General features: G+C 45.0%; 1 protein-coding gene across 2 annotated transcripts in view; it reads right to left on the reverse strand.

Moving 5' to 3' along the window:
* The window catches only part of LOC147105205 (copine-8-like), a 776,136-nt gene that overhangs the window by 594,477 nt on the left and 160,330 nt on the right, over nucleotides 1-21,329 (reverse strand). For both annotated transcript variants that reach the window (XM_086011336.1, XM_086011335.1), the window contains exon 4: nucleotides 20,477-20,580. In XM_086011336.1, the coding sequence (XP_085867462.1) occupies nucleotides 20,477-20,580 (104 nt within the window). The remainder of the gene's footprint in view (nucleotides 1-20,476; nucleotides 20,581-21,329) is intronic.

Genomic DNA, 21,329 nt, shown 5'->3' on the forward strand with positions numbered 1-21,329 from the left:
CGAGAAAAATACAGGCAGAAAAATTTGTCCCCTTAGTGCCTCCTGTTAGCGCCAGCAGATGGTGCTAATGTGGTGTTGAGGCGAATCCAGCGTCGCATGCCAAATTGGGACCCCCCGTAGTGCTGCCGGTAATAGCTATCGCCGGGGACCTCAACACTAGGGAGATCGTGATGTCAGTGAGTGTGCAACACTCACTGAACTCCCGATTTCCCAAATTGCTTTTAGCCACTTACCTCACTGCTTCGAGTGAACACTGACAGGGAGAGCTGGCATGCAGCACCAGGAAACTGGCTGCAGGGATGTTATTTAAAAGGATCATCAGTAATCACTCGCACCTGTCAGGTTAGTGCAGTTTCAGTGGCCTTTTTGTTAATTTCTGTTACTGCAACAGTTTCATTGAGCAATTTCAAGGTTCTTTTGTATCAGGAGTCTTGTGGCAAGTACAAAGTAGCTATATTTATTCTTCAAAGATTCAAACTGCAACACTTGGTAAGATTAATGGGGGCTGTACTGGCATGCCACCTCGCCCTCCAGGATCTACGACGGTGGGAGCTTAGGCAGCAAGAAAAATGGGAACATGTGTGCAGAGGGAGGATGAGGAAGATGATGAGGAGGAAGAATATGGGGAACAGGAAGGAGGGAGGAGGAAGAAGACGAGGAACAGGAGTGGGGAGGAGGCAGCCCGACAATTGGGCTTCCGGACAGGCGATCCGTCATGTGGTATGCCACCTCCCTCCACATAGTGCGGCAGGCTTGTGGCGAAGGACTCCTGCCAGTTGGTGGGTACAGGGCTGCCTGCCTTCTCTCCAGCGCTAAAGCCAATGCCTCCAAAGCTTCATGGGAAAAACTGCAGACTCTCTCCCTGGACGGTGATCTGCCATGAGGATTTGGAAATAAGTGCTCCTTCTCCTTGTCCTTCTTCTTATGGTAGTTGAGGCAGCTGCACAACTAACAATGCTGAGAGTGGGGTGCTACAGCATCAATGAACCTCCCCTTTAAGTAGTGAAAAAAGCCTGTGGCAATCATGAGTTGCGATTAGACTGCACCCGATATTCGTCCAGCCTTTAAGTGTAATGCCAATAAGCTTGGGTTTTTAGACTTGATTTAAGACTCAAACCATTTTATTGAGCAGTGAGGAAGAATCTTGCGTGTAGTCCAGAGCATTTTTGCCTGGCGTTAATTCACCATCTTTTGTCCTAACACCACCCATTGCTTGGCTAGAACGAATTTCTAGTCCACAGAGACTTAAAGGAGCGAAGCCACTTAAATAACGAGGAACAGAAAAATTCACATACAAACATGGTCATAATGCAGACAACAAAGAAAAAAGAAAACAGAAACACTTGTATTTATATAGCGACTTTAACATCCTCAGAACATCCTAAAGTGCTTCACAATCAGTGAAATACTTCTTGAATCGTAGTCACTGTTGTTTTTGTTGACAAACACATAACTCAAAATGCGCACAGCAAGGCACCAGAAACAGCAATGCGATAAGTGCTCAGTTAATCTGTTTTGGTGGTGTTAATTAAGGGATGAATGGTACACTTCCTGCTCTTTTTTTTTTGCAAGAGTGCCATAGGATAACAGGCAGACCGTGCCTCAATATAATATGCCTCATCCAAAAGGTGACTCCTCAGACAATGCAGCACTCCCTCAGCACTTCACTGAAGGGTTAGCTGAGATTATGTGCTCAAGTCCTACAGTGGAATTTGAAGCCACAACCTTCTGACTAGTGGAGAGTGGCCGACTGTGCCTGCGCACTCGGCCTCGCAGAGGAAAGGAGTCGCTGGGGGTTCCGGGTTCGCGACTGCGCCTGCGCGAACCTGAGCCAAGCATACAAGAAATTTAATTATAAAGATCAAATAAAATGGCAATGCCTAGAATGAGCACTCTCTGTTCAAATTATTCATTGTAAAAATATTCTATGAATATCCTTTTTAAAAAAATAATTAAAAATTTACAATCCCAAACAGAGACCCTACCCCTCTTCATTTCAGGTCCAGAGCTATTAACTATTGAGAAGAAGCCTGCATCCCATAAAGGCTACATTTATTTTAATTGAGATTGCAACCCCAGACTAGTTTGGGAGCATATCTGGGACAACCTGACCCATCTCACCAACCCCCTCTTGTGACACCCGCAACGCCACTAGAAAATCATGCTATTGACTGCGTATATTGAATGATGGCGAAAAAAAGTAGAAAACAACTTTCACTGTTTATATTTTAAAGTACAAGTTATACATAATAACAAATACAGGCAGTGACTACAAGGCTGTGGCAATATCCTGGGGTTCTGATCGTATTCATAATCTGCACAACATTCCTGGCATTATCAGATCCTCTCAGTCTTTCAACAGCTTTAAATTTGTTGGCAAGCTTCGGTTTGCCTCCATATAAATATTTTCCAAATAGAAAGCGATTAAAATATAAACTCAAATAAATAAATTTGCTTCTTTTCCTGAGGTGTTTTTTCCAATTGCTTCCATTTATAGCTGCAAGCAGCAACCATTGTTGATTAAAAATTGTAGTTAAAAACAGGCCATAGTCAGCAAGACAGATCAGGAAAACAAAACAAATAAACGTAATTGAAATTTTCTATTGATCAATACATGTAGAAACTATACATGTATGCATATTGCATCTAGTACATCTTTTGTCCATCACACCATACTTTCAGCATCACACTTCCAGCGTCATACATACAACAAGAACTTGTATTTATATAAACAGACAATACAACATAGCTGATTACCTGACCATGGTAAAGGATAACAAACTGAGAAGAACCTTGACAAGGTACAGACTTAGCGAACATAGCCTAGCGATCGAAAAAGGCAGACACAGGCAGACCAGGCTGCCAAGAGAGGACAGGATATGCTCTCACTGCAGTCAGGGAGTGGTGGAGACAGAGATGCACTTCCTCACAGCTTGTGGAAAATATCAGGGCATCAGGGAGAATTTCTACCAAAAATTCTCACAAATATGCCCTGATTTCAGAAATCTGAATGACAACCAAAAACTCCCATTCCTACTGGGAGAGGAGAGAAGCTGTATAACACTGGCGGCGCACTATGTTACAGCTTGCCATGAACAGAGGGACAACCAGTAAACTAAGAAAAAAATATATATAAACAATGCGAATGTATATTTATACACTCAGGGATATACCTGTTTATACACTGTATGAATAGAACTGCGTTTATGTGCTAAACCATAAATGTATTTTGATGCTTTGGCAACATAAGATGTAACTTATCATGCCAATAAAGCGATTTAAATTGTAAAAAAAAAAATTGTAGTGCCTTTAACGTAGTAAAACATTCCAAGGTGCTTCACAGGAGTATTAAGACAAAAAATTTGACACCGAGCCACCCAAGGAGAAATTAGGGAGGTGACCAAAAGCTCGGTCAAAGAAGTAGGGTTTGTCATGAATCTGATCAGAAATGACTCATGAAATAACACTGGATGGCCAGCTGGTGGCGCCGTCCAAGGAGTATAAATATTCGGGCGTGGGCCCAGCTTGCTCAGGACGTTTTTGTAACCAGGAACTAGTGATGTAACTAGAATCTCATGGTTGTGAAACAGTTGATTAACGCCTTGTTTTATACTCAAACCAAGTGCTCAGTAATCTTTTTACATCAGGTTTTAAGGAGCGTCTTAAAGGAGGAAAGAAAGGTAGAGAGGCGGACAGGTTTAGGCAGCGAATTCTAGAGATTAGGGTCTAGGCTACAGAAGGCACGGCCATCAATGGTTGAGCGATTCTAATCAGGGGTGCTCAAGAAGGCAGAATTAGTGGAGTGCAGATATCTTGGGGGATTGTGGGGCTGGAGGTAATTACAGAGATAGGGATGGGGCGAGGCCATGGAGGGATTTGAAAACAAGGATGAGAATTTTGAAATCGAGGCGTTGCTTAACCGGGATCCAATGTAGGTCAATGAGCACAGGAGTGATGGGTGAATGGGACTTGGTGCGAGTTAGGACATGGGCAGACGATTTTTGGATGCATTTATCGGTTTAAATATCGGACTCATAAAACAGCAAGAAATCACAACTAAAGAGGCAGGGAACATACGAATCAAACACAGTGAAAGTGGGTTGCTAAACATCCACGAAGAACTACTAAAGACATATGGAAACAATAGATTAAGCATGAGTAGTTAGTAAAATCTACCTGTAAAAGAAAGGAGAAAGGGAACAAATCAAATTACTCAGAATATTTTTGGAAACTTCTTTTGACTGCCATGTTGGTTTCCCCATAAGCTGTGTGCTTACTAATTAAAACAAGGTTTGCAACAACAAAGACATAAAATTACAAAACGTGCAATAAAATTATTAACCTAACACAGTATGTTGGTAGTGTGGCGATGTTTCACCACTATAGGAAAGAAATGTTGATGCTTGTGCGGTTTTTAAAATTTGCTTTTTGATGTTGTTTTACTACATGAGAAATTGAGCCCGATCAAAGGGAAGTGCCAGTTCACCAGCACACAGAAACAAGAGATCAAGAGGCAGTTGGACTGATAGAAGGACTCTTGCTCATACTGACGCCACCAAAATATAACTTTGAAAACATATTCTGTCCGTTTTTGAACGGCCTCCAGTGGTCCCTTTAAGGAATGCTGGTTAGGCCAGTCACGATGTAGTACACCTAGGAGCTTGTGTGGCGCAAGCTCCACCCATTTGTACCTGAATTTTACACTGGGGTCCTACAATCTATGTAGGATCCCGATTTGAATAGTAAAGCAGCTCTAATTCCAGTTTCAGGTGAGCAGGCTGTTCGCCCATTTACAGGCCTGCTTCAAGATGGCATCAGCGAGTCTTGGGCACCAATTCTAACTTCTATACGCCCATTTATCAGGTGCAAAACGGAAGGCAGCGAGTTGAATTTCTCACCCGATGTGACAATTTGTATCATTTCAAGATTTTTATACTATGTGAAGTGAACAGATGGCAGATGGTACAGGTGACTGGAAAAGAAGAAATTATCAATGAACTCTTCAAAAGGTCTGAAAAAAATATTGGAATATTCTGATTTCTTAATAGTTGCTGCCTAATGATAAGAACGTGATAAAAATCATCATTTTTAAAAATTCATTCTCGGGATATGAGCATCGCTGGCAAGGGTGGCATGTATTTTCTGCTGTACCATGTAGGTAGTCCTGTGATGCAGCTTTACCAGGTGGGCATCTCATTTTGGCCAGGAAGTAGCTGGAGTGATTTCAGGCCTACAAGACAAGACAGCATGATGGGAAGAGGGGCGGCAGAGAATGAAGTGACAGAATTGTACACATCAGGGCGGGAGCCACTTCTGCCAAGTGTCCGCCCACTTTTTTGTTACCTGGTGCTTCTTACCATCTCCCACCCCTGCCATGCTCACATCAGAAGAGATGGAAATGGTGGAATTACATCATTAATCAGAAATCCCATCAGCTCCGCTTCCTTTTCCCAAAACAGAAAGCATGCCTGCATGATTACACAGGATATACAGCACAGAAACAGGCCATTCGGCCTAACCAGTCCATGCCAGCGTTTATGCTCCACTCGAGCCTCCTCCCGTCTAACTGATCTAAATCTATCAGCATAACCCTCTATTCCCTTCTCCCTCATATGTTTGTTTAGCCTCCCCTTAAATGCATCTATACTATTCGCTTCAACCACTCCCTGTGGGAGCGAGTTCCACATTCTCACCACTCTTTGGGTAAAGAAGTTTCTTCTGAATTCCCTGTTGGATTTCTTGGTGACTATCCTATATTGATGGCCTCTAGTTATGCTCTTCCCCACAAGTGGAAACACTCTCTCTGTATCCGCTCTATCAAAATTTTTCATGATTTTAAAGACCTCTATTAGGTCACCCCTCAGCCTTCTTCTTTCAAGAGAAAAGAGACCCAGCCTGCTCACCCTTTTCTGAAATGTATACCCTCGCATTTCTGATATCATCCTTGTAAATCTTCTCTGCACCCTCTCCAGTACCTCTATATCCTTTTTATAATATGGCGACCAGAACTGTACGCAATACTCGAAGTGTGGTCTAACCAAGGTTTGATACAGGTTTAGCATAACTTCCCTACTTTTCAATTCTATCCCTTTAGAAATAAATCCTAGTGCTTGGTTTGCTTTTTTTATGGCCTTGTTAACCTGTGACACAACTTTTAGCGATTTGTGTATTTGTACTCCGAGATCCCTTTGTTCCTCTACCCCACCTAGACTCGCACCCACCAAGTGATAAGTGGCCTCCCTATCCTTCCTACCAAAATGTAATACCTCACATTTATTTGTGTTGAACCTCATTTGCCAATTATATGCCCATTCTGCAAGTTTATTAATGTCCCCCTGTAACTTGTTGCAGTCTATTATAATCTGGGATGTTATGATTAAGGTTATCCACCAGGTGGTACTGTAGCCAATGCTACTGCTAAGGTCAGGGGTTGCTTCCTGTTAAGGTCAGGGGTTGCTTCCTGTCAAGCTCAGCAAAAGGTGGAATGCCAGGATGCAGGATTGTATGGTTGCTACTCAGTTGTTAATAAAGTACCTGGACTAATTCTAATATCTGGCCTCTTCGAGTTCTTGTCTCACTACATAATTTATCACATTTGGCGACGAGGTAAAAAGGACCCTGTACGAAAAAGTGAATTCTGCCGGGACGTTTAAAGAACAAACTCACGAGCTAAAGTTAGCTGCAAATTGGACGGAAGCATGGCTGCCACGGTAGGAACGGTCTCCGCTTTTGATATTCAAGCACAAACTTGGGAGGAATACTGTGAAGTGTTGGGTTATTTTTTCAAAGCAAATGAAATAAATGATGCCGGAAAAAGGAAAGCCATTCTGCTTAGTTCAGTGGGAAGCCAGACCTACAGTTTGATGAGGAATCTGCTCAGTCCTGAAAAGCCTGGAGACAAATCATTTGTTGAATTAGTGGCTTTGCTAAAAGAATATTTCAACCCTAAGACTAGTGAGATTGTGCAGCGGTTCAAGTTTAATTCAAGGAACAGAAAAGAAGAAGAGTGTAATGGACTATGTCGCGGTGTTGCGTAAATTGGCACAAGATTGCAATTATGGGAACAACCTGAAGGAAAAGCTGAGAGATAGGCTAGTTTGCGGAATAATGGACGACCGAATGCAGCGTAGATTATTATCCGAGACTGGGCTTACTTATGAAAAAGCATTGGAACTTGCTCAAGCCATAGAGACAGCGAACCGAGATGTAAAAGAAATACAGGGTTCAGACAGGGCTAATGCTATGCAAGTTGCAGGTCAGGTTGTTGTGCATAAGTTCAACATGCGTCAGAAATCACAACGTGAGCATGTGAAGGCATGTTATAGATGCAAGGGCGATCACCTGGTGAGTGAATGCCGGTTTCTGGAGGAAAAGTGCTACAAGTGTGGGAAACAAGGACACATAAAACGAGCTTGCAGGGTGAAATCACCTGTGGAGGAATCCAAACCAAAAGGGGGAGGACAGCAAAACCAAGGGAGAGAAGTGAAAAAACATGGAGCACACCACATCAGCGGGGAAGCTGAGGAAGAAGAGGACATGTTCATAATGTATAGGATGTTAGAGAACATCCCGAAAGTGGCTCCTATCACATTGCAACTGACAGTAAATGACTCTAAGGTGAACTTTGAAGTGGATACAGGGTGCGGCGTGACCATAATGAACAAGGCAGAGTACTCAAAATTGTGGAACCGTGCAAAAGTTCTCGAGTTAAAGCCTTGCTCCCTGCATCTTAAAACATATACAGGTGAACAAGTAGCGACATTAGGTACAGCTAAGGTAACTGTGCAACGCAGGGACACAGTGGAACAGCTACCTGTAGTTATAGTATTGGGTACCAGACCAAACCTGTTAGGTCGGGGTTGGATAAAAGAACTTAAATTAGACTGGGGAGCAGTACATCAAATAGATGCGGGCAAACAGTTGACTTTGCAAGAAGTGTTGAGTGAACAAGAGAATGTGTTCAAGGAGGAACTTGGCACATTTAATGGCCCCCCAGCTAAGATTTATGTAGACAAGGAGGCACCGCCAAGGTTTTTTAAACAACAACCTGTGCCTTATGCCATGAAGCCAAAGGTAGAGGCTGAGCTTGACTGTCTATTGAGAGAGAACATACTGGAGCCAGTGAAATGTTCGGAATGGGCAGCTCCCATAGTACCTGTTTTAAAACCAGACAATTCGGTAAGACTCTATGGAGACTATAAATTGACAGTCAATCGGGTGTCCAAACTAGAGCAGTATCCTATTCCCAAAACAGAGGATCTCTTTGCAAACCTGGCTGGAGGAAAGAAATTCACAAAGTTGTATATGAGTCATGCCTACTTGCAGATTACACTGGATGACGAATCAAAGAAGTATGTCACCATAAATATACACAAGGGCTTGTTTACATATAACCGCTTACCGTTTGGTGTCTCATCTAGTCCAGCTATCTTCCAGAGGACAATCGAAGGTGTACTGCAAGGGATTCCACATGTTTCCATCTATCTGGATGACATTCTGGTGATGGGAAGAACCGACCAGGAGCATCTGAGCACTCTGAGAGAGGTACTACAGAGATTGGAGAGGGCAGCGTTCCGGCTCAAGAGGAATAAGTGCACTTTCCTGGGGAATGAGGCAGTGTTCCTGGGACACAGAGTGGACGCCACCGGGCTCCATCCACTCAAGGAGAAGGTACAAGTACTGCAGGATGCCCCTGCTCCTACAAATGTGGCTGAGTTAAAAGCTTACCTGGGACTGCTGAACTATTATAACAGTTTTTTACCAAACTTGTCAACTGTGTTAGCACCTCTTCACAAACTACTGCGCAAGGAGACACAATGGCAGTGGGGAGAGAAGCAGGGGGTTTCATTTGAACAGTCCAAGAAACTGATGCTGTCGTCGGATGTGCTGGTTCACTACAATGCAGAGAAAGACATCATTCTCTCTTGTGACACTTCACCTTATGGGGTGGGGACAGTTCTTTCACACTGCATGGAAGATGGAACTGAAAGACCAATAGGCTTTATGTCCCGAACTCAACACCCGCGGAAAAAAACTATTCCCAGTTAGACAAAGAGGGGTTAGCAGTAATGTTTGGGTTACAGAGGTTCCACAAGTACATATATGGCAGGAAGTTCATCATATGCACCGATCATAAACCTCTTATCTCTCTTTTCAATGAAATGAAAGCAGTTCCACAGATGGTGTCACCCCAGATCCAGAGGTGGGCCGTGACGTTGAGGGCATATGAGTATGTCATCATCTACAAGGCGGGCAAGTACCATGGGAATGCAGATGCCTTGAGCCGTCTTCCACTGCCAGGCACACCTATCCGTGCAGCTCCAGAGAACAGAGTTTTGATGTTGGGGACACTGACACGGCACTTGTGACTGCAGAGCAAGTAAGAACATGGACAGGTAAAGATCCAGTACGATCTAGAGTTCAAGAATATGTGGTGAGGGGATGGCCACAGCATCCGGAAGGGGCTGACTTCACACCCTACAGTGTCAGGAAAACAGAGCTGAGTGTGCAGGATGGTTGCGTGTTGTGGGGAGCACGAGTGATTATTCCACAGCCAGCACGACAGTCTATCCTAGAGCAACTACATCAGTGTCATCCTGGGGTCTCGTGCATGAAAGCCTTGGCTAGGAGTTACTTGTGGTGACCAAAGCTAGATGAGGAGATAGAAAATCTAGTCAAGACATGCAGCACTTGTCAGGAACACCGGAAGGCACCAGCAGCGGCTCCTCTCCACCCCTGGGAGTGGCCGGATAAACCATGGAGAAGATTGCACTTAGATTATGCGGGTCCATTCATGGGGAAGATGTTCCTCATAATCATTGATGCACATTCCAAATGGATGGATGTTTATCCTGTAAATTCTGCTTCCGCCACTACTACTATAGACTGCCTGCATCGGAGCTTCAGTAATCAAGGGCTACCGGAGATCGTGGTAAGTGACAATGCCACTTGTTTTGTGAGTACAGAGACAAAAGAGTTCTCGAGAAAAAATGGCATAGTGCAGGTGACCTCGGCTCCATATCATCCGTCCTCAAATGGACTTGTGGAGAGAGCCGTACAAACATTTAAAGAGATGATGAAAAAAAGTGCAGAATGGAGTTTAGCAGCCAAAGTGTCATGGGTTCTGTTCAGCTACAGAATACCACCACAGGACTCTCTCCTGCTGAGATGTTATTATGTCATAGACTACGCTCCACTCTTGACCTTGTCCACCCAGACCTAAAAAGGAAAATGGAAAACAGACAAAACAAACAAAAAGAGAACCATGACAAAAGAACAAAGAGCCGAAGTTTTGGAGAAGGAGATGCGGTCCTTACCAGGAATTTCAGTTATGGACCCAAGTGGATTCCTGGCTTCATAGACTCAATGACCGGTCCTGTATCATACAAGGTCATGTTGGGTGATGGTAGGGTAGTACGCAGACATGTAGATCTGAAACTTACCAGAAAAGGGGAAATTGAAATGAAGGTTCCAGATGCAATGGCTGAGGGCAGGTTTGCCCCCAGTTATCCAAGTGCATCTGTGGTGCCACCACCAGGGACAGAGACAATTCGACAGGAACCCATTCGTCAAGAGGAAACCATCGTTGCAGAGTCAGATACTCCGAGCACTGCTCAGGAGCAGCTGGTGGCTTCACCACAAACAAGCAGGGACGATACTGTCAGACGTTCACAAAGGACTCGCAAGCCACCAGAGAGATTGATACTGACCTGTTAGATTCGTCAAGTATGGAACATGGTGAATGGAGACTTCTTATGTGACCCTTAGGAATGGTTGTTTGTTAAGAAATTCATACTGAAATCTTAAGGGGGGAGGGATATAGTAATCTGGGATGTTATGATTAAGGTTATCCACCAGGTGGTGCTGTAGCCAATGCTGCTGCTAAGGTCAGGGGTTGCTTCCGGTTAAGGTCAGGGGTTGCTTCCTGTCAAGCTCAGCAAAAGCTGGAATGCCAGGATGCAGGATTGTATGGTTGCTACTCAGTTGTTAATAAAGTACCTGGACTAATTCTAATGTCTGGCCTCTTCGAGTTCTTGTCTCACTACATGGATTTATCACACAGTCCTCCTCAGTATTGACTATCCCCCCAAATTTAGTGTCATCCGCAAATTTAGAAATTGTGTTTTAGATTCCAAAGTCTAAATCGTTAATGTAAATTGTGAACAGCAGTGGCCCCAGCACTGATCCTTGTGGAACATCACTACCCACCTTCTGCCACTGTGAATGGCTACCATTTACTCCTACTCCCCGTTTTCTGTCCTGAAGCCAGCAAGCAATCCATTCTGCTACTTGTCCCCTGACTCCGCATTCTCTGACCTTGTTCATCAGTCTATTTTGGGGTATCTTATCGAAGGCCTTTTGAAAATCCAGATAAATTACATCTACTGCATTACCATTGTCTACTCTCTCTGTTACCTCTTCAAAAATTCAATAAGGTGGGTCAAGCAAGACTTTCCTTTTTGAAATCCACGTTGACTATTCATTATTATATTTTTGGTTTCTAGATGTTCTTCTATTTTCTCCTTTAGTAGGGATTCTATTATTTTTCCTACCACTGATGTTCAGCTGATTTGGTCTATAATTCCCTGGACAGGTTCTATCCCCCTTCTTAAATATCAGTATTACGTTAGCTGTTCGCCACTCCTCTTGGCGCTATACCTTTTTCTAATGAAATATTAAACATGTGTAGTAATGCCTCTGCTATCTCTTCCCTAGATTCTTTTAAAATGCGTGGATGAAATCCATCTGGACCAGGGGTTTTATCCTCTTTTGAGTTTGATTAAGTTATTTAAAATATCCCCTTTTTTATTTTAAATGCACTTATCTCATTACTAATCTCATCATCCAATGTCATGTTGACTTGTTCTATCTCCCTGGTAAATACTGAAGCAAAATAATTATTTAATATTTCTGCCATCTCTCTATCATTACCTGTGGTATTATCCTGACTACCCCTTAATGGCCCTATTCCCATCCCAATCTTCCTTTTTTTTATTGATGTGCCTATAAAATATTTTACTATTTTGTTTTATGTACCTTGATAATTTAAATTCATAGTTCCTCTTTGCCTCCCTAATTGTTTTTTTGACTTCTCTCCTAATCTTTTCATATTATCTTTTATCATGCACTCCCCTGCTGTCTATGTACTTAATTAATGCCTTTTTTCCCTTACCCTCAATTGCTCCCTTATGGCTTTATTCATCCATGGAGTCTCATTATTGTTTAGTTTCTTTCCTTTTAGCAGAATATATTTTTCCTGCACTCTGTTGAACACCGTTTTAAGGGGGCTAAATTCAGTTGATATGTGCCTCCAGTTAGCACCCTAAGAGGACGCAAATCAATGAGCGCTTGGGCACGGCACCGCTAACACCTCCAGCGAAATTCAGCAGGAGGTTACTAACCGTTAGCGCCACACGGCAATGTGCCGCTGGCAATGACATCATCGCTGTGAGCTGCGCCCCGGCTCTAATATTGGGTGGTGCTCCCTAACTTACTGCCGGACGCTATGTCCGCTGGGGTCAAGGGGGCCTACCTGCGGCCAGGGCAGCGCTAGTTAAAGGGGAGGTGGTGGGCGGCCATTATTGTTGCTGGCCGCCTGCCAGCACCTGCCCCCGTTGCTGTCCCCGGTCCCCGTGAAGCCTTCCCTGCGTTTGCTGGCACTCCCGATCCCTGGTGGCCCAGTTGGGCGCTGGGATGCGCTGCGCCAGGCCCCTCCCCTTTAATATGGGGAGGAAGGCCTGCAGTACCACGGCGCGATGTGCCGCAGCGCACGTCGTGCCACGATATTGGCTCACAGTGCCCCAAGAGGGACGCGGGGTGCTTCCAGCAGTGCCCCTCCTCCCTCTCAGGTCGCTACCTGGGAAAATCGGCTGCGGGGGCGCTAACATTTTTGGGGCGCCCCAATTTTTACCCCTAAATGTTTCCCATTGCTGTTCTACATCATTGTTTGCCAATATTGTTGCCCATTTTACTTTCCAAGTTCTATTCTCAGCCCCTCAAAATCAGCTTTTCTCTAATCTAATCTTCTTCTTCTTAGGCAATCCCTCTGAACCGAGGATGACTTGCTTCCACATTAAAAATGAGTTCTCAGGTGACTGATGAGTCCAATGCGGGACCTACAGTCTCTGTCACAGGTGGGGCAGACGGTGGTTGAAGGGGCGGGTGGGTGGGGTGCTTCGGGTGACGTGCGCTGCTTCCGTTGTTTGCACTTGGCTTCCGCTTGCTCCTGGCGAAGAGACTCGAGGTGTTCGGCGCCTTCCCGGATGCTTCTCCTCCACTTTCTGCGGTCTTGGGCCAGGGATTCCCAGGTGTCGGTGGGGATGTTGCACTTTTTCAAGGAGGCTTTGAGGGTGTCCTTGAAGCGTTTCCTCTGCCGGATTTGGACAGCGATGTGGCCCGTTCATCAGAGTTGATCGAGCGTGGTCAAATCTTCGATGCTGGGGATGTTGGCCTGAGCGAGAACACTGACGTTGGTGCACCTATCCTGCCAATGGGTTTGCAGGATCTTGCGGAGGCAGCGTTGGTGGTACTTCTCCAGTGCTTTGAAGTGCCTGCTGTACATGGTCCATGTCTCTGAAGCATACAGGAGGGCGGGTATCACTACTGATCTATAGACCATGAGCTTAGTGGTGGGTTTGAGGTCCTGGTCTTCAAACACTCTCTTCCTCAGGTGACCGAAGGCTGCAGTGGCACACTGAAGGCGGTGTTGGACTTAGTCATTGACGTCTGCCCTTGTTGACTGTAGGCTCCCGAGGTATGGAAAGTGTTCCACATTGTCCAAGGCCTCGTCGTGGATTTTGATAACCGGAGAGCAGTACTGTGTGGCAGGGGCAGGTTGGTAGAGGGCTTTTGTCTTATGGATGTTTAGTCTAAGGCCCATGCTCTCATTTGCTTCGGTGAAGGTGTTGATGATGGTTTGGAGTTGGCCTCAGAGTGAGCGCAGACACAAGCGTCATCTGCATACTGTAATTCGATGACAGAGGAAGGGATGACCTTGGATCTGGACCAGAGGCGACGGAGGTTGAACAGTTTCCCGTTTGTTCTGTAGATTAGCTCCACTCCAGCGGGGAGCTTACTGAGGTTGAGAAGGAGCATTGCAACAAGGAAGATCGAGAAGAGCGTTAGTGCGATGACACAGCCTTAATTGACCCCGGTCCGTACGTGAATTGGGTCTGTGGTGGATCCATTGGTCAGGATCACGGCTTGCATGTCGTCGTGAAGCAGGCGGAGGATGGTGACAAACTTTTGAAGGCAGCCAAATTTGAAGAGGACACTCCATAATCCCTCATGGTTGACGGTGTCGAAGGCCTTTGTGAGATCAAAGGCGGCCATGTACAGCGGTTGGTGCTGTTCCCTGTGGTGAAGATCATGTCCATTGTGCCCCTTAGTGGGCAGAATGTGCATTGCGACTCTGGGAGGAGCTCTTCAGCCACTGAGAGAAGGCGATTGAGGAGGATTCTTGCGATGACTTTCCCTGTGGCAGACGGCAGGGAGACTCCTCTGTAATTACCGCAATCGGACTTGTCATCTTTCTTGAAGATGGTCACGATTACGGTATCTCAGATTCCCTGGCATGCTCTCCTCCTTCCAAACAAGAGAAATTAGTTCATGTATTCGCGTCAATAGTGCTTCTCCGCCATGTTTTAGCGCCTCGACGGAGATTCCATCTGTTCCTGAGGCCTTGTTGTTCTTCAGTTGTCAGATGGCCTTTTCAACCTCATGCTGGGCTGGGGTTGTGCTGAGGAGGTGGCGGGTAGCATGCTGTGGGATGGAGTTGAGAACACTCACATCAAAGACAGAGTCTTGTTTAAGGAGATCTTTGAAGTGCTCCTTCCAGTGGGCACTGACTGCCTCTCTGTCCTTGATGAGTACCTCTCCGTTCTTGGCCCGCAGTGGGGTAGGACCTTGGGTGCTTGGGCCGTAGATGGTCTTGACTGCGCTAAAGAATCCATGCACGTCGTGGTTGTCGGCTAGCTGCTGGATCTCCTGCACTTTATCCACCCACCATCTGTTCTTTAGGCCACAAGTTTTTTGTTGGACCTCGGCCTTCAGGCTTCAGTAGAGCTGCTTTCTTGCTCTCGAGTTCTGTTGCTGTTTCCTGATCAGGAATGCCTTGTGCTTGCGGCTTATTAGCTCCTGGATCTCCTGGTCATTCTCGTCGAACCAGTCTTGGTGTTTCCTGGTCGAGTGACCGAGCATCTCTTCACAGGTGCTGATTATGGAGGCCTTGCATGCAGACCAGGCGCTGTGGACACTGTGTCGCTGAATCACTGGGAGTCGTCAGGTTGGTTGTGTGGCACAGGCTGAATAGGGCTTTCTTAGCAGGGTCATTGAGTGCTCCAGCGTTGATTTTCCTGTGGCATTGCTTCTGTTGCCACCACTGTTTTAGGGCTACATTGATGGAGATGACATGGTAGATTAGGCGGTGGTCTGTCCAGCAGTCGTCAGCTCCTGTCATGGCGCGGGTGATGCGGACGTCCTTGCGGTCCCTCGCTCGGATGATGACGTAGTCCAGCAGATGCCAGTGCTTGGAGTGAGGGTGTTGCCATGAAGCCTTGTACTTGTCTCTCTGACGGAACAAGGTGTTGGTTATGACAAGGCCATGTTCTAAGCATTTCGTCAGGAGGAGGGTACCGTTGGAGTTGGCTTTCCCTACCCCCTCTCTGCCAATCACATCTCCCCAAAGGTCTGTACCCTTTCCAACTCTGACGTTAAAGTTGCCAAGTAGGATCACCTTGTCGCCCGTTGGGACTCGGGACAGGGATTGTTCGAGGCTGGAGTAGAATTCCTCTTTGGTCTCTTCTATGGCTTCCAACATTGGGGCATACGCACTGATGACCGTAGCGCACTGGTGAGCCGAAGAGTCATGTGGCGTTCATTTATTCCACAAGGGGAGTCGCTGAGACGCCCAACTTGCTCATTCTTTATGGCGAAGCCGACCCCATGGAGGCGGTGATCTTCTTCAGGTATGCCTTTCCAGAAGAAGGTGTAACCACCGCCTTGCTCTTTGAGCTGGCCTTCCCCTGCCCGCCGGGTCTCACTTAGGGCGACGATGTCTATGTCGAAACGTCTGAGCTCCCGGGCAACGATAGCAGTATGGCGTTCCGGTCTGTTGCTGTTGGGGTTGTCCATGAAGGTCATGAAGTTCCAGGTCCCAAACTTCATTTTAAAGGGTGGAAGATGCCTGTGCGTGAATTATTTTAATGTGGGGTGGCCGTTGCACACCAGCTACCACACGGGCTTGACCGAGCAAGGTCTTGGTCCAATGGCAAGGGGATCCAAGACGATTGGACACCAGACTCTGATCTTCCAATCTATTAACCTAGTTTTCATCATACTTATGTCCTTCACAATTATCATCTTAAAGCGTATAGGCATATCTTGCTTGCCAGGAAGATATCCTGGCTGAAGTGGGGCCCACATTGTGGGCTCCTGAATGGCAATTGTTAGAAAAGCTGCAAATGATAACTGCTTTAGTTAAAATAAAAATCTGGCACCATCAGCCAGAAGAGGCGACCACCTTCCCTCCGACCCTCTTGCCCAATGAAGCAGCATGGAGCAAATCCTCAGCCCCAGGGAGCACTGAAAATGGTGCAGGCGCCTGCGCTCTTTATGCTAATGTGCCCCATCCCCAGGATAAAATCAGCACTAGGGCATACTGGCAGTCGGAAGTCCTGCCCCATCATATTTCAAGCAGCGCAACAGCCTGCCAGGAATTTTGAGGCTTAAAGGTTCTATGTTACTTAAAAGAAATATACTCTTAATGCCATCACTCGACTCTGTACATGGGATCATCTGGATCAGAAAAAATGGTCTTTGTGCATTTATTATCAACCTATTAGTAGCCAATAAATTGTGTTCTGTACCCAAGTGAACTGATTTCGTCTCACTGAATGGATCATTGACAGCGACAATCCTTTCATGCTTGATGTATTTTTACACATTACGGGTTGACCCTTTGACTCCTCTAACAGCTTAGTGTTCAGTGCAGTACTAAGCAAATCAAGACCAGTAAACCTGAGTTAAGAGCATACAAGTGACTCTGGTACCTGACATCTGAATATTATTTCATTGATTGTTGAGGTTGGGCTGCCTTACTCAATAATCTCACTGACATTCATTATGTAAACTGGCAGTCTGCTTCATGGCTGAAGGAAGAGGGCTTGAAAGTAAAAAGGTAGGGAAAGAGGGAGTGACACCTATTGATCAAATGCACTGAGCTGCAAAATAATAGAATTCAGACTTATGCTTAAAGTTTATCAAACGATTAGGAATATTTCCTCCATTCTTTAAAGCTAGCAAAGAAAAATGTCAGCACGAGTACAAAGCAAGGGTAACTGCTTTTTACGCATGTTGGTATTTTGATTCATTTTAACAAATGGAGGGAAATGTACCCAGACAGTCAAGTCATCTAGCGAATGCACTGAGCAGAGGCAAAGTACTTTTCCATAGAAAGGCAAAGTACGAGTGTGGGGTGATATATAATCACAGAATGGTTACAGCACAGAAGGAGGCTATTTGGCCCGTGCCGGCTCTCTGCAAGAGCACTTCAGCTAGTCCCACTCCTCCGCCCTTTCCCTGTAGCCCTGCAATTTTTTTTCCTTCTTCAGGTACTTATCAAATCCCCTTTTGAAAGCTACAATTGAGTCTGCCTCTACCCCCCTTTCAGGCCGTGAATTCCAGATCCTAACCACTCGCTGCGTAAAAACGATTTTCCTCATGTCGCGTTTGCTTCTTCTGCTAATCACCTTAAATCTGTGTCCTCTGGTTCTCAACCCGTCTGCCAATGGGAACAGTTTCTCTCTATCTACTCTGTCTAGACACCTCATTATTTTGAACACCTCTATCAAATCTCCTCTCAACCTTCTCTGGTCTAAGGAGAACAGCCCCAGCTTCTCTAGTCTATCCACGCAACTGAAGTCCGTCATCCCTGGAATTATTCTTGCAAATCTTTTCTGCACCCTCTCTGAGGCCTTCACATCCTTCCTAAAGTGCGGTGCCCAGAATTGGACACAATACTCCAGTTGAGGCTGAACCAGTGTTTTATAAAAGGTTCATCATAACTTCCTTGCTTTTGTACTCTATACCACTATTTATGAAGCCCAGGATCCTGTAGGCTTTTTTAACCGCTTTCTCAACCTGCCCTGCCACCTTCAACAATTTGTGCACATATACCCCCAGGTCTCTCTGTTCATGCACCCCTTTAGGATTGTACCCTTTAGTTTATATTGCCTCGCCTCGTTCTTCCTACCAAAATGTATCAATTCACACTTTTCTGCGTTAAATTTCATCTGCCACATATCCGCCCATTTCACCAGCCTGTCCATGTCCTCTTGAAGTATACCACTATCCTCCTCACTATACCTCCAAGTTTTGTGTCATCTGCAAATTTTGAAATTGTGCCCTGTGCACCAAAGTCCAAGTCATTAAAATATATCAAGAAAAGCAGTGATCCCAGTACCGACCCTTGGGGAACACCACTGTATAACTTCCTCCAGTCCGAAAAACAACCATTCACCACTACTCTGTTTCCTGTCACTTAGCCAATTTTGGATCCATGCTGCCATGGTCACTTTTATTCCATGGGCTTCAACTTTGCTGGCAAGCTGGCATTTTATCAAATGCCTTTTGGAAGTCCATGTACACCACATCAACTGCATTGCCCTCATTAACCCTCTCTGTTACCTCATCAAAAAACTCAATCAAGTTAGTTAAACATGATTTGCCTTTTAGAAATCCATGCTGGCTTTCCTTAATTAATCCACACTTGTCCAAGTGACTGTTAACTTTGTTCTTGATTATCATTTCTAAAAGCTTCCCCACTACCGAGGTTAAACTGACTGGCCTTTAGTTGCTGGGTTTATCCTTACACCCTTTTTTGAACAAGGGTGTAACATTTGCAATTCTCCAGTCCTCTGGCACCACCCCTGTATCTAAGGAGGATTGGAAGATTGTGGTCAGTACCTCCGCGATTTCCTCCTTAACTTCCCTTAACATCCTAGGATGAATCCCATCCAGTTCTGGTGACTTATCAACTTTGAGTACAGACAGCCTTTCTAGTAACTCCTCTATCAATTTTTTTCTCATCCAGTAACTCCACTACCTCTGCTTTCACTATGACTTTGGCAGCATCCTCTTCTTTGGTGAAGGTAAATGCAAAGTATTCATTTAGTACCTCAGCCATGCCCTTTGCCTTCATGCATAGGTCTCCTTTTTGGACCCTAATCGGCCTCTTACTATCCATTTATTATTTATATGCCTATAGAAGACTTTTGAATTCCCTTTTATGTTAGCTGCCGATCTATTCTCATACTCTCTCTTTGCCACTTTTATCTTCTTTTTCACTACCCCTCTGAATTTTCTATATTCAGCCTGATTCTCACTTGTATTCTCAACCTGACATCTGTGTCACGCGCTCTTTTTCTGCCTCATCTTACTTTCTATCCCTTTCGTCATCCAGGGAGCTCTGGCTTTACGATAGCAAAATACTGCGGATGCTGGAAATCTGAAATAACAACAGAAAATGCTGGAAAAACTCAGCAGGCCAGGCAACATCCGTGGAGAGAGAAATAGAGTCAACGTTTCAGGTCGAAACCCTTCGTCAGGACTGACTTTAGCTCTGGCTTTAGTTGCCCTACCTTTCCCCCTCGTGGGAATGTACCTCAACTGTACCCGAACCATCTCCTCTTTAAAGGCAGCCCATTGTTCGATTACAGTTTTACCTGCCATATTGACGGGAGAATCAATTAAACAACACTCGATACATGTTTATAAGTACCACACATGAAGCCCCGCCTACCCCAGCCTCACAATGACATAAGCAGGGAATGAAAATGTGGCCCCTACTTGCATTGCTTTTCTTTCATTGCTTCTCACTCTTTCTTTTTCTTGGCTCTTCTCTGTCTTGTTACTTATTTTTGGTCCTTTCTCATCTCATTTTCTGTTTAGATCTTCACAACCTGCCTACCTCCAGTTTCCAGCATCATTTTTCTTTCACTCTCTGCAGCTGGTGAACAAGACGACGAACTAAATATTCTTTGCAGCTTGCTCAATGCACTTGATGTTAATGATGTCCCTTTGGGGAAATTGCATATCAAATAGAATTCAATTTAAATCCATTCCAACCTTGGAGAAAAACATAAAAGCGGCAGTTGTATATTTATGGTTTGCTTTGACTTCAACACAATCGCTAATTTATTAATGGAAAATGATCCAGTGTTTAAAAAAAACCTGACATTTGAATTATGCTTTGTTAAATTATAGTACAGAGAAATGTTAATTCTATTTTTAGAGAGATTAACTGAATTCAGTGGACACAATTTACTGGACCCAAAATAGAAGGTTGTATGGGTGAAACACATAAATATCTGAATGATAATTCCTGCTTTGATTTCCCGTTCCGTACTTCCCCCATACTATCTCCCTCTAAAGAGCTCAAGAAAAATATCTGTGCAACTGCAGTGAAGGACAAACTTACAAATCAAATCGCAGATTTTGCCGTTCCTCAAAGAAGTAATCTAGGATGAACTTCCGTACAAAGTCTGGGTTTAAGGTGTTGTCGATTACTTCTGTTCTTCCAAACTGCAAATAAATTTGAGAGTGTTAGCTTCCATGCCCACGATAGACAGGTTGCAACAGTATTACAAAGAAACAAATAAGTGAAATGGATGGTATAATGGGTTCAGCACTGTCCTTTCAACTCTGGGACCAGGATTCAAATTCAGTCCAGATCGTCTGCTGGCTCTAACAATCCTACATGAGGGAGATTAAAAAGCCGGACCTCAAAGGTAGTAATCTCCGGATTACTCCTGGTGCCACGAGCTAGTGAGCATAGAAATAGGAGGATAGAGCAGGTGAATATGTGGCTGGAGAGATGGTGAGGGTTGGAGGGCTGTAGATTCCTGGGACACTGGGACCGATTCTGGGGAAGGTGGGACCTGTACAGGCCAGACCTGCACCTCAACAGAGCTGGGACCAATATCCTCGCGGGGGGGGGGGGGGTTTGCTAGTGCTGTTGGGGAGGGTTTAAACTAATTTGGCTGGGAAATGGGCACCAGAATATAGCATTAAAAAGGAGAAACAAGGTGCACAAAGGGATTGGGAGAGACAGATAGCACTAGAGTAAAAAATAGAACGGTATTAGGTGGGGTCAGGCTAAGAGAGAATAAAAGAAGGTCTAAGGTAGGTTTAGAGTGCATGTGTGTGAATGCACGAAGTGTGGTAAATAAGGTTGGTGAGCTGCAGGCACAAATAGACACATGGGAATATGAAATAGTGGCGATAACGGAGACCTGGCTCAAAAAAGGACAGGATTGGGTACTAAATATTCC

This window comes from Somniosus microcephalus, chromosome 18, assembly GCF_052327205.1.
Source record: "Somniosus microcephalus isolate GS21.2 chromosome 18, FLI_Smic_1.0, whole genome shotgun sequence".
NCBI lineage: Eukaryota > Metazoa > Chordata > Chondrichthyes > Squaliformes > Somniosidae > Somniosus > Somniosus microcephalus.